Below are 12,531 nucleotides of genomic sequence, written 5' to 3'. Positions count from 1 at the left end.
GTCTTTAAGATCCCCTATGTTGTACTTGTCATTTTGGACCTGCAACATAGTGTGCACTCTGCAATGGCACTGGCGAAGGAGGGACTTCTGTGTTATGTGTGCTTTGATGTTTTACGTGAGGGGAGTTATTTTTGAAGGTTTTAGCAGTGTTTTTATTCTTGCGTTGCCATGGAGTCTGTTACAGTTATTTAGGAAGGAGTAAATTCTTGTGCTGTGAAATAAGTTTTTATTAATACTGAAAGAACATGGTTGTGTAAATTAATTCGCCAAATTATTTGAGTCAAACTGTTAATACAGTTGAAGTAACAGAAATTTCCCTGCTGGTAGGGAAAAAGAAAGTTTGTCTTAAGGTTTCATTTTAAGATGCCACTTGAGATACTTTAATATCACCTTCGTTGTAATTTTTTTATGCTTATGTTGTATGCCAGAATCACAAAACCTTTCTCTAGTGTTACTCTTCAGTTTAAAATGTTTTCTTTGTTACTTTTTTAGTTCTAGCCTAGAGGTTGGATGTTTGTGTGTGTGTGTGTGTTTGCTTAAAAACAGACGAAAATGTTTTCAGAGTATTTGATGCATTTAATGAACAACAGGCAGAAAGAAACTTTTCTGAATACCACCTGTGTACTAGATGCTTGGTATATGTTGCATTGCAATATCTGCATGTGAATGCTTGCACATTTACCCTTTTTTCTTATCTTCTAATATTGTGGAAGGCATGGTAACTTACCTGATGTTTCATGAGATAGCTAAAAATACTGTGCAGCTTAAAACTCCATCTGTGTCTTAAAACAGTACTGTAACCTGGGCTGACTATTGGGCATTGGCCGTTGTAGGTGAACAGTGATCACCTGTTACAGAAGCCTTCGTGTGTTTTAAACCGAGGCTTGTTTTTCAACACTTTATTTAAAAATATTTTAATTTCAGCAGTAGAATGTAGACAAATTAGTTTCCAGTTAGGAAAATCTATAATTTTGATGCTGTCAAGTCATTTAGGTGCCCCTGAAAAAAATTTAATGTTAGAGCTCCTTCTAGTGGAAATGGTTTAAACTGCACCCAGCTTTTAAGAGGAAGACTGGATATTCTTTTTATTTATACATATCAAATACATTTCAAAATGTAATAAATAAAAAGCAATGAAATATAACACTTCAGATCTATGTAGACAGAAGTAAATAATCAGCAGAATGAGAGCACAGACAGAATGAACTCCCATCTACTGGTTTACCCTCCAGATGCTTGTAACAACTTAGGACGATGCCAAGTCCGAGTGAAGAGCCATGAACCCAGTCCAGTTAAGCCAGAGTGAAGAGCCAGGACCCCAGTCTGGTACTCCCATATTGGTGGCAGGAGCCTAGTTAACTCCAATTATTTTGCCTCCAAATGTGTGCATTAGCAGGAAGCTGCAATTGGGAGCAGAGGTAGAATTTAAACGCAGCACTCTTGATATGTGAATGTGAGTTTCTCAAGTCCTGCTTTAGCCACAGGTCACATGCATGCCCCATAAGTAAATTGCAACATTTAAGGGGATGTAGATAGGTTCCAAACTTTTTTCACCCAAATAAAATTGTTTTAATTCCATAAACCAATTGAGCTGTTCTTGTTCAATTTCCTTATTTCTTAGGTTTGTTTTCATGGAATTTGCCCTTTGCTTTTTAAAAAATTTAAGTATGTAATTGATTCTCCTGTTTTTGTGTTTTATATTCTATGAAAGTATCCTTGAACACTGTTTTTTTTTTTTTTTCCTTGAACACTGTTAACAAATCTTGAACCGTTCCTCATAATGCATATGTGGGTAAAAATCTCAACTACTGTTCATTGTGGTAGATACTGTTTATTTTACAAAAGTGAAGAGGAGGGTCAGAAATGATAAGGAATTTGGCTGAGGCAACTGCACTGCAGCTTTCAGATTGCCTCCCTGGCTCCTGAGCCTGGAGCTTGTACTGCACTGCAGTGTCTCCTCCTGTTTCCATGCTCTGGTCATCTCTGAATGAAAGTGGAAACAAGGCAAACTGCAGAATGCAGGTGTTGCATGACCCAGATGTTTTACCACTTTGCTGTGTCTGTTATTAACTGCAAATGCTCCTTGAATACCAATTTTTAGAGCACAAATTTAATGAGTCGCTGAATTTGTAAATATAGTATCAGCAAGTAATGAGGACCAGTTGTGTTATTTTATGATTGTGATGAGAGAACAAGGTTTAGAGTTTGACCACATTAGAGGGTTTTTTTTTTTTAAGGTTTAATTAATTATTTATTTGAAGGAGTTAAAAGAGATAGGAGGAGAGAAAGAGATTTCCATCCCAATGGTTTACTCCCCAAGGAGCCACAGTAGCCACTGCTGGGCCAGGCCCTAGCCAGGATAATGGCATTACATCTGGGTCCTCCCATATAGGTGACGAGGGCCCTAGGGGTTAGACTGTCCTGGGTGCATTAAGTGGAGGGTGGGCCAGAAGTGGTGCAGCTTTAACTCACTGTAATATATTAACTGCCTCCAAGATGCATTTTGTTATAAAGCCTTCCCTTGAGCCATGTACTATTTTTCTCCTCCTTCTCATAACTAGTCACAGAGACAAATGGACAACTGTAGGCCACCTCTACTGATGCAGGCTTACCTATGGAAGAGGCAGAGAAAACATACTGCTGTTGGAAGACCCTTCCAGGGGGAGATTTCTTTATGACCACAGTGACATTTAGACCTGCCTACTTCCTGTACTTGAATATAATAAGCAACTCCTTGGAGAATTGTTTCTCTCCTGGAGTGAAGGTTGTCTCTGTTTCTTAAAATTAATTAAGTAATTAATTATTTTGATTTCCACATAAATATTTCTTTTTTCTGTATCGGGGTAAGGGAAGAGATAAAGGGAAAAGCCCCACCCAGCCTCCCACCCATCCAAGGTCCCCTGTATGGGGCATGCTCCGAGGGTCCTGCTCGTGCAGTTTTGATAGTTCAATAGTTCTGCATCACTGCCAGTCTTGCTGCTCCAAGCACGATGAAATCTCTTCAGAATCCACTGGCTGACATAGTCTCTTCATGATTGGGGCTCTGAGATCAGCAGTTCAGTTGGAGGAATCCCCATAGAAATTTCATCTGAGGTGATCCCAGATCTGATTCTTGTGTGCGCTTGCCAGAACAGGGTCCGGCACAGTGCATCGCCCCAATCAGCTTATGCACATGTTGGTTGTTGCAATTGCTGGGTCAGTTCTGTTTCCAGCCCTGTCTTCCACGAGAACCAATTTGTGTTGCAGTCCAGCCAGATCCTGCCCACTTCGTACTCGGCCCTCACGCAACCCAGTGGGAGCTGCAGCCTGGTCAGGGTGACTTCTAACTCCCCCAGACCTGCTCCCTGCCCTGGTTCCCATGCTTGCCAGTATGTACCGAAGACTTGTTGAGTCTGTCCCACATCCCATTCTACTCTCGTGCATGTCAATGGGCTTTGAAGCCTAATGCAATCCTACCTGCCCGACTATCCAGCCCATACACATACTGGCGGATGCTGTTCTGTCTAGCCACTCCTGCCCCAATCCTGGTTTTCATGCTCTCTAGTGGGAGTGGTAACTCAAGAGGGAGGAGCCCACCATTTCCCTCCTAGGCCACTCCCACTCCTGGATTATGCACTCTCCAGGTGGTTCTGCAGTTTAACTTGACAGAATTAGCCCTTAGTGCCAGCCTCTGCCTTCTGATGCTGTGCCTAAGCCCAACCAACCCTCACCCACTCCAGTTTATGCTTGCACCAATAGGAAGAATCAACCCAGCCTGGTTTTTCCCTGATCTAGCTCACGTGAATCCCACAGGTGGTGTAGCCCTGCCTGGTCTGGCCTACCCCCATCCCAGCTCACGCTCTCCAGTGGGAGTAGCTGTCCAGCAGGAGAGCCCTCCACATTCCCCTTACTGGCTTTGCCCCCTCCCTCCCCGGTTCTCATGTGTGCTGGTTGGGCACTGAAGCCCAGTCTAGTACGACCACCTCACCTTGGCATTTGCCAGTGGGTGTTACAGCCTGGCCCAGCCCAGCCCACCCGTGATTCCAGCTGATGCTGGTGAGGGTTATAGCCTAGCCAGCCCAGCAGGCATCCAATCCCAGCCATAATGTGCACTGGTATGTGTTGCGACCATACCTGGCCCGACCCATACTCTGTTCTGGTGCCTGGATTTGCCAGCAGGTTATTTGAGCTGGTTCAGCCTGGTCTGCCCACGACCTATGCAAATTTTTGCCAGTGAGTACTTTCCCTGGCTTGGTCTGTGCTGCTCCCTATCATGAGTCTTGCACTCACCTGCAGGGACTGTGTCCTGCCAGAGGAGTTACCCAGACTCTTCCATCAGACCCTCTCCCAATGCCAGATCTCACACATACTGGTGGGTCCATGAGCCAGCTCTACTTAGTCCACCTCCTGTCCTAGCAGAAACAGTGGCTTTTCCTGACTGACCTTCAACCCAATCTGGTCCTTGCTGTTGGATGTTTCAGCCCAACCAAGGCTCATCCATACCCAGACAGGGCTCACACATAGCTCAGTAGGGGCAGAGACCTAGCCTAGTCCATGCTACACCTACCCTGGTCCTCCAGAGCACCAGATGGTGCTGGAGTCTGGCCCGGCCTGGTGTGTCCAGTCCCAGTCCATACTTGTGCCAAGGGAGACTACAGCCATATCCAGACTAGAATGCAGCTCCCACTCAGGCCCCCTCACTCACCATTGGGAATCTCAACCCAGTTAGGGTGTCTTCTTAGCTCCCCAATCGGACCTGTTCCCAATCATAGATCGTGTACATGCCAGTGGTTGCTCTGACCCAGCTTGGCATAGCCCCTCACCTGTCTTGGCCTTTGCCGTTGATGCTGTAGCCTAGTATCCCTGGCTCATGCAGACCAGTCGGTGTAAGAGCCTAGCTCGGCATGACCTGTGTTCCATCCTGAATTCTGTTCTTCCTTGTAAGTTAAGGTTTGCTTGGCCTTGGCTGGTCCGCCCCCTTCCAATTGCAGCTTGGCCCACCCCACATCCTGTTTTAGGATGCACATTTGGGTGCTGCTCCCTTGACCTGCCCAGACTGTTGTCTGTTCCTTTACCCGTAAGTGTTGGCAGGTTCCATGGTCATACCTAGCTCAGCCCATCATCACCCCAACTCTTAGGCTAACCAGCGGGACTTGTATTTCCACAGAGTTGGGCCCTCACTTCCCCCAGAGAATTTACCCCTGGATCTGGTTCTCGCATGTTGGTTAGTGTCCTGACCCTGCCAATTGTGACCCTTCTCCTGATTTGCCACCCAGGCAGGTACTGGTACCTAGCTCTGCCAGACAGGCCTCCAACCATAGCTTTCATGTGGGCTGGTAGGTGGCAGACGGTGATGCTCTACGCTAACAGCCCATCTCAGGATTCCCATATGGGTTGGTGAATCAGTCTGCCCAACTAGGACTTATGGACTCTCCCCTCCAAACACTCAGATCTCAGTCCCCACGTTTGCAAGCAAGTTCCGAGATCCCGTCGCTAGGAATCACCCAGAATTCATCCCTCACCTACACTCACATTGGGTTTATCCATGGATGTCCCTAGGCAGCAATCACATACCTTAAAAACCCGAGAGCTTGCCGCCTGTCAGCAGCCAGCAGGCAGAGCCCGGCGCCAAATAGGTGCATTGGCCGCCCAAATCTAGGACCTGGTCACTGTGTGGCGATGGTGCCCATGGGCTGAGGCCTGGCACTGGGTCCAGCCTGGCCCGGGGTACTTTCCACAAGCAGGTCGCCACCACTGAGGAGGCCTGCTGTCACTGGAGCTGCCAAGGTCGAACTCCCACCCCCTAGTTTCCTGCTGCCACAAGGTGGTGGTTGCAGGGCAGGGCTAGAGGCCTTAATCCTGTCCCAGGATTTCCTCATGGTGTACTCACCATAGGGAGAGAAATCTCTCCCTCCGGCCTCCCAACAGCCAGGACTCTCTCACCGTGTGGCGATTGTGCCCATGGGCCGAGTCCCAGGCATTGGGTCTGACCTGGCTTGGCTGTTCCCCACAAGCGGTCGCCACTACTGCAGAGTGCTGCTGTCACCTGAACCTCCAAGGTCAAATTCCCTCTCTGTTTTCTTAAGCATTCCTTCCCTTTCTCCATAATGAACTGTAAACTGTCAGCTAGGTTTCTCTTTTGTCGTGCCTCTTCAGGTAATTGCAATTTAGAATTTGTTATTGTTTTTAAGGATTCTGTTTATTTGTTTGAAAGAATTATAGAGTACAAGTTAATTTCCATCTGCTGACTCGCTCAGGTGGTCACAGTGATCAGGGCTGTATCAGGCTGGGGCTCCCATGTGGGTGGCAGGGGCCCAAACACTTGACTGTCATCTGCTGATTTTCTCAGACTATTGGCAAGGAGTTGGATTGGAAGCCTAGCACCTGCTCCCAGATGGGCTCTGCCTGCTACACAGCACACCACAGGCTCCAAGAATTAATTTTCTTGAAAAGATAATTTATGAATTTTACAAAAAGAATGAAGTAATCTATGAATCAAATTTTTTCTCCAAGTTAGACAAATGTGGAAATAGAATGATTAGTAGCTTAGGCCTGTATTTTTATGCTATGCAATTAACCCAAGATTTGTTTTATGTATAGAACCCTAGATAGAGTTTGCATGCATATACATGTGTATTTACATGCCCATAAAGATATGTACACATACTTATATATATGCACATGTCTGTAAGAAATAAATTATAACCTTTTGCAGTATTTACCTTTTTTCTGTTCAGTGTACCCAGATACTTGTTATTCTAATAATAGAAAGAGAAACTGCTAGATTAGAATAACTGTAAAGTTTCCACGATCCACTAAAGAATAGTGTGCTGTACTTTGAAGAACACCAAAATGGGTGCTTAGGGCACCAAACTGCAAATGTTATTTTCTCTGGATATGAGGTATCTGAGGAGTGTAAGTTATTCCAAAAATTTCTAAGTTGTTGATTTCTAGATTGGTTATACATTAGCTGTGTATGTTTCATTTGTACCACAGTTTAGTTTCTTGTGGACCTAATGCTGATTTTTATTCTCCGCCCTTCTTCCCTCCTCCACTCCCCTGTCTCCCATTCTGCAGTGACAAAGATACAGAAATTAATGAGCAAGAACTGACTGGTTGTATTCTGAGAAAACTAGGTAAGGCCTGTTTTTAAATTACTTTAGTCTTGCAGCAGTGAGGTATCAGTGGAGTGTCATTTAGTTTTTATGTGCTTGTAAATAGCTTAGGGTGTGTTCCCTTCACTGAATTGATGTCCTAAGGCAGAAAGGTGTTGTTTGTCCTCTTAATTGATTGGCAGTTGAGCATGGAAAGGATACATATGTATGTGACGGGTCTGTGGACGTATCCTGTTGAAATGAGAATTTTAGCCCTGTGCATTTTCTTTTTTCAGTGAGAAGCATTATCTTGGAGTATTGGTTGAGGTGTTCTATTTTAGTTTTATTATTGAATTTGGGATACCTGGCTGTTTGTTGATATGTTTACTAGAATCTTGGCTCTTTGGGGTGTAGGGGATTTCAGAGTTATCCAGTCCTCATTTCTCCAGATAGTGTGTATATCATCAGGGAAAATAGGGTCCCATTTTTCAAGACAAGTGTTTTCTAGTAATCTACTTTTGAGCTTTTTCAGTTCAGTGGTTTTATTTTCAGCAAAATAATTCCTGTGCCAGCATTAAAATAGTAAAAAAAAAATGGTGCTGATGTATATTTACTAAATTACTAAATTGTTTCCTAGATGGCAAGATTGTTTTACCAGGCAACTTTTTGTATTGTACCTTTTATGGACGACTGTGCAAGCTGCAAGTATTGCGGGTGAAGGGAGCAGATGGCATGGTTCTGGGAAAGCCTCAGAGTGACACTGAAATTGGTGCCCAAGGAGTGGCCTTGGAACAGTCCAGCGTGGAAACCAGTAGCCTAGATCTGTCCTTCCAGCTAAGCCAGTTAAATCTTGAAGTAGCCCAAAGCCCGGTATCAAGAAGTACTCCTTGTAAACCAGGAGATGACGGAAGTGTAAAAAAAGCCAGTGACAGTTCATTGAATGTTACACAGAGCCCTGGAAATGACAGTGAACTTGGCCTCAAAGAAGTGACAAGCCTTACATGGAGCTTTGAGCCTGCCAGAGAAGGCAGTGAGCAACAGAAGAGTGAGGAGAAACTACTGCAGTCCATCTGTGTGGGAGCCAAGTGCAACACTGATACTTTTTATTTTATTTCTTCAACAACAAAAATCAATTTTACAAAGATTCGTACAAGTGCAGAAGAGCAAGACAACTCATTGAAAGTAACTTATGACATGATAGGTGGCTTAAGTAATGAGCTGAAAGCAATCAGAGAAATGATTGAATTACCCCTGAAGCAGCCTGAACTTTTCAAGACTTATGGTATGTTTGCTTTATTGAACCCTACAGTGTTCCAACCAAAAACAGTTGCACTTGCTCACTGTTTTTCTATTTCCAAAGCATTAGGCTTGGAAGGTCCCATTAAAACCCATTCTCTGTACTGTAGTTGTTTTAAGTTATAATGTTAGTGGGAACCTTGTCTCTTCTAATAATGTATTTTAACAGTTGATTGTTTTGCATCTAGAATAGTGTTTTGCCATCTAAACCATCTGTAATGGCTGAAGAAATTAACCAAGTATTCACATAGATTAGATGAAACGTTTTGTTGAGAAATGTAGCTGTTCTTAGATTTCTTTGCATTGAAGTAAGTGGGTAAAGGTTTAACTCCTAAGAAAGTCATGGCTTCTCCTTGAGTGGTCATTGCCCAGATCCCTGGCCTGTGGTTGGTCTGTGCTTTCTGGTCCTCTGCTTTTCCCTTCATCATGAGTGTGAAGTGAACCCTTGGATTGATACTTCACTAGTAGTGTCTATACTCTCTAAGATGGTTAATTGAAGGAAAACTGGGATAGGAGATGGCTTATATTGTCTGTTCATTTTTGGACTTTTTCTTATCAGGGTAGTGTGCTTTGTGGGAAGAGGCATGGTACCATTGTGGGCGATCAGGGTTTTTTTTTCCCCCCTGTGATTCCCACCCTGATTTGTCATCTACAGAAAGAACAAATCACTACAAGGTGTCATTGTTAGGGCTCCTTAGTGAGGTGGAGAAACAGGAAGATCTCACTCTTGTTTCTGTTTTATGTTGCAAAGTAAATTTTGTTTTATAACTTAGGCTTGAAATTGCATGACAGTGTTTATCAGAAATCAAATAATGCAGAATCTAACATGGTCTTTTTTTTTTGGTATATAGGAATTCCTGCCCCTAGAGGAGTATTACTGTATGGCCCTCCTGGTACTGGAAAAACAATGATTGCCAAGGCGCTTGGAAATGAAATAGGAGCGTTTGTTTCTGTAATCAATGGTCCTGAGATTATAAGCAAGTAGGTGCATGATTTACTAAAATTAATATTAAGTATACTTCTTAAAAATGGTTTTTAAGAATGAGTAAATAATAAAGTATTTTAAGTTTGATTTTTAATATGTTAAAATCAATTTTGGAACATAATTTTGGAATGTAGTTTAAAATTTCTAGAAGTATTTCGAAAGTCGTTTTGGTTATTATAGAAAAATGTGTAGACATTAAGAAACACTCCTTCCGTGATTTTGTTTATTACAGATTCTATGGTGAGACTGAAGCAAAATTACGTCATGTGTTTGCTGAAGCCACTCAGAGGTATTTAATTTTATGTGTTTTGGAATCATGAAAAAAGTATTAAAGTGAGAACTTGCACTGTATTCAAAACATAAAGAACAGTTAAGATGCGAAAGTTAAGAAGTGGTATTACTAGAAATAAATTGTGGATTTACTGAAATTCTGTCTTAACCTACTACTGTGTAACATTGTTTTTAGAACTGCCCATGGAGCCACTAAAGGACAGTTAATGCAGGCTGTTGCTTGGGAAGTCATGTGACCTTGCTTGACCATGTAAATCTGACTACTCCTTGAGAGTATTTGGACTATCCTACAGTTAGCTCCCTTAGACTGTATGATCCTAGTTCTTTATACTTCAGGCTTTGTTATACTATTTTGTTTTACTTTTGATCGAGCCACTATTTTGCTCTTTTAAAACTGGTATTGATTATTCCTGGCTTTAGGCTAGATTTTTTATACCATAGTGAATATTTTATGTAAGTTGGCATGTATAACATTAAGCATAATAATGGCTGTGTCTTTACCAATGTTACGATACTTAACATCTTATTACTACTCTTAACAAAAGAAGTGGTATTTTAAAAGTAAGAGTAGATGGAATAAAGTTTTAGTTCTAATACCAAACGTTTGAGACCTAGTGTGTGTTATACCATATCCTGTAGTATGTTTTTGTTGTTAATGCTGGTTGAGGTTTCCTCTTATGAGAAAATTCACATCTTTTTGTGAGAGAATTGGTCAACTTGAAAGTTCCCTTTTTAACAGGTTAAAAAGAAGAGTGCACTTCTATGTTATATATGTTTCTGGCTTTAAACCTGCTCCAAGGGACATTTCTGACCTCAATTTCTGAATTGATCTGGTGATTATAATATAGTATGCATTAGTGAGAGAGTTCTGCCCATATGCTCATCTCAGTAGCAGTAGACTGCTCTCCAACTCAAGCAGATAGATTAGAATATAACCTTGGTGAGTTAATTGGGCTAAACCTATTCTATAAAGTTGTTCATCTTAATATTCTAATGCCTTTGTAATGTTACAAAGCAAACTCTAAATGTGATTGTTGCATTTCAGGTATAAAATAAGTAAAATTTAAAAGGAAATATGAATCAAATTACATTTTATCCTTTTCTTTTTAAGGCACCCATCACTTATTTTTATTGATGAGTTGGATGCACTTTGTCCTAAAAGAGAGGGAGCTCAGAATGAAGTGGAGAAGAGAGTTGTAGCTTCCCTCTTAACCCTGATGGATGGTATTGGTTCAGTAAGTATAGCACTACCCTTGCTTCTGTGTAGGAAGAGATTGGTTCCTATTCACATAAATGAATATATCTGTCGTAATAAAAACTAATTGTGTCTGGGAAATTCTAGGATAAAAGAAAAATATTAACCATAGCAACTAGAGGAAAGACTAAAAAAAAATTTGCTTCAATTAATTGCTTTAGTGAATCTAGGACATTATAACCTGCCTTGTTTTTCTAGCACATAAAATAATATGTCATGATGGATTTATTTTATAAATGGCATTTAAAAACCTAAAGCAAAAGCAGTGTAGAAGATTCAGTAATTAATTCAGCAATAGAATTTTAGGAAGTTTATGATGGAATTTTGTGACTCTTGATATAATGTAAAAATTGATTGTTTCAGCCCATGCTGGCCGGGCTGTAGCCAGGAGCCTAGAATTCCATTCAGGTTTTCCATATGAGTGGCATGGGTCAAAATAATTCAGCAGTGATCTGCTGCCTTCCAATAACAGTGTGCACTAGTAGAAAGCTGGATTGGAAGTAGAGTAACTGGGACTTGAATCAGTACTCTGATAAGGGAATGGGTATCCCAAATGGCTTAAGCTGCTGTACACAGTGTCTGATTCTATATAACATTCGTGAAGAATTTAGTCACTATTCCCAGGTTACGTGGTAGCATATACATTTTTTATAATAAAAACTATATGTTGATAATGAAAGTAGGGCCATAGCACTGCATAACAGGAATGAAGAAAAGTTCTGATATCCTTTAGACAGAAAAATGTACTTATACCACACTGTATAATATTGAAGTTTGTAGAATCAGAGTGTGGTGCGACCCAAAGATATTTTATACATCATTTGTTCCTAAGTCCTCTTTTCCTGCATTAAAAAATTGAATAATTAGAGCTGTTTGGATAGAATGTGGATGTAGAAGGAATATGAAAGTTTGATGTTGGGCCTGGCGTGACGACAAGGTGGTTAAGGTCCTCAGCTTGCATGCCCCGGGATTCCATATGGGTGCCGATTGTAATCCTGGCAGCTCCACTTCCCATCCAGCTCCCTGCTTGTGGCCTGGGAAAGCAATCAAGGATGGCCCAATGCTTTGGGATCCTGTACACATGTGGGAGACCTGGAGGAAGTTGCTGGCTCCTGGCTTCGGATCGGCACAGCACCGGCCGTTGCGCTTACTTGGGGAGTGACTCATCAGATGGAAGATCTTCCTCTCTATCTCTCTTCCTCTCTGTATATCTGAGTTTGTATTAAAAATAAATCTTAAAAAAAAAAGGTTTGATGTTAATTCTGTTATATACTCATGTTACTAATTTTGAGGCTATGTTAAAGAAGAATTGTCATCTGCTATAAGCTGGGTGACCTGCTGATTCTCTGTCCTGGGACATCACCTAGGTGTGATCGCTGTGTCCCAGGTTTGGTTTTCAGTTTATAAAGTTGGAGACTTGAGTGTTTTGTTGTATTTAAGCTGCTGGAGTTCTGAGGCCTCTCATCATAACAGCACTCTATTATTATTATTATTATTATTATTAATTATATTGCATTATGTGACACAGTTTTATAGGTACTGGGATTCCCCGCTCTTCTCCCCAAACCCTCCCCCCATGGTGGATTCCTCCACCTTGCTGCATTATCACAGTTCAAGTTCAGTTGAGATTC

The 12,531-nt window shown here is 41.9% G+C and overlaps 1 protein-coding gene across 5 annotated transcripts in view; it reads left to right on the top strand.

Moving 5' to 3' along the window:
• AFG2A (AFG2 AAA ATPase homolog A) overlaps positions 1–12,531 on the top strand; it is a 220,650-nt gene that overhangs the window by 7,832 nt on the left and 200,287 nt on the right. For all 5 annotated transcript variants that reach the window (XM_058666883.1, XM_058666885.1, XM_058666886.1 and 2 more), the window contains exons 4-8: positions 7,057–7,115; positions 7,711–8,355; positions 9,221–9,350; positions 9,587–9,643; positions 10,757–10,880. In XM_058666883.1, the coding sequence (XP_058522866.1) occupies positions 7,057–7,115; positions 7,711–8,355; positions 9,221–9,350; positions 9,587–9,643; positions 10,757–10,880 (1,015 nt within the window). The remainder of the gene's footprint in view (positions 1–7,056; positions 7,116–7,710; positions 8,356–9,220; positions 9,351–9,586; positions 9,644–10,756; positions 10,881–12,531) is intronic.

This window comes from Ochotona princeps, chromosome 7, assembly GCF_030435755.1.
Source record: "Ochotona princeps isolate mOchPri1 chromosome 7, mOchPri1.hap1, whole genome shotgun sequence".
Taxonomy (NCBI): Eukaryota; Metazoa; Chordata; class Mammalia; order Lagomorpha; family Ochotonidae; genus Ochotona; species Ochotona princeps.
This window is presented reverse-complemented; position numbering and strand designations above follow the sequence as displayed.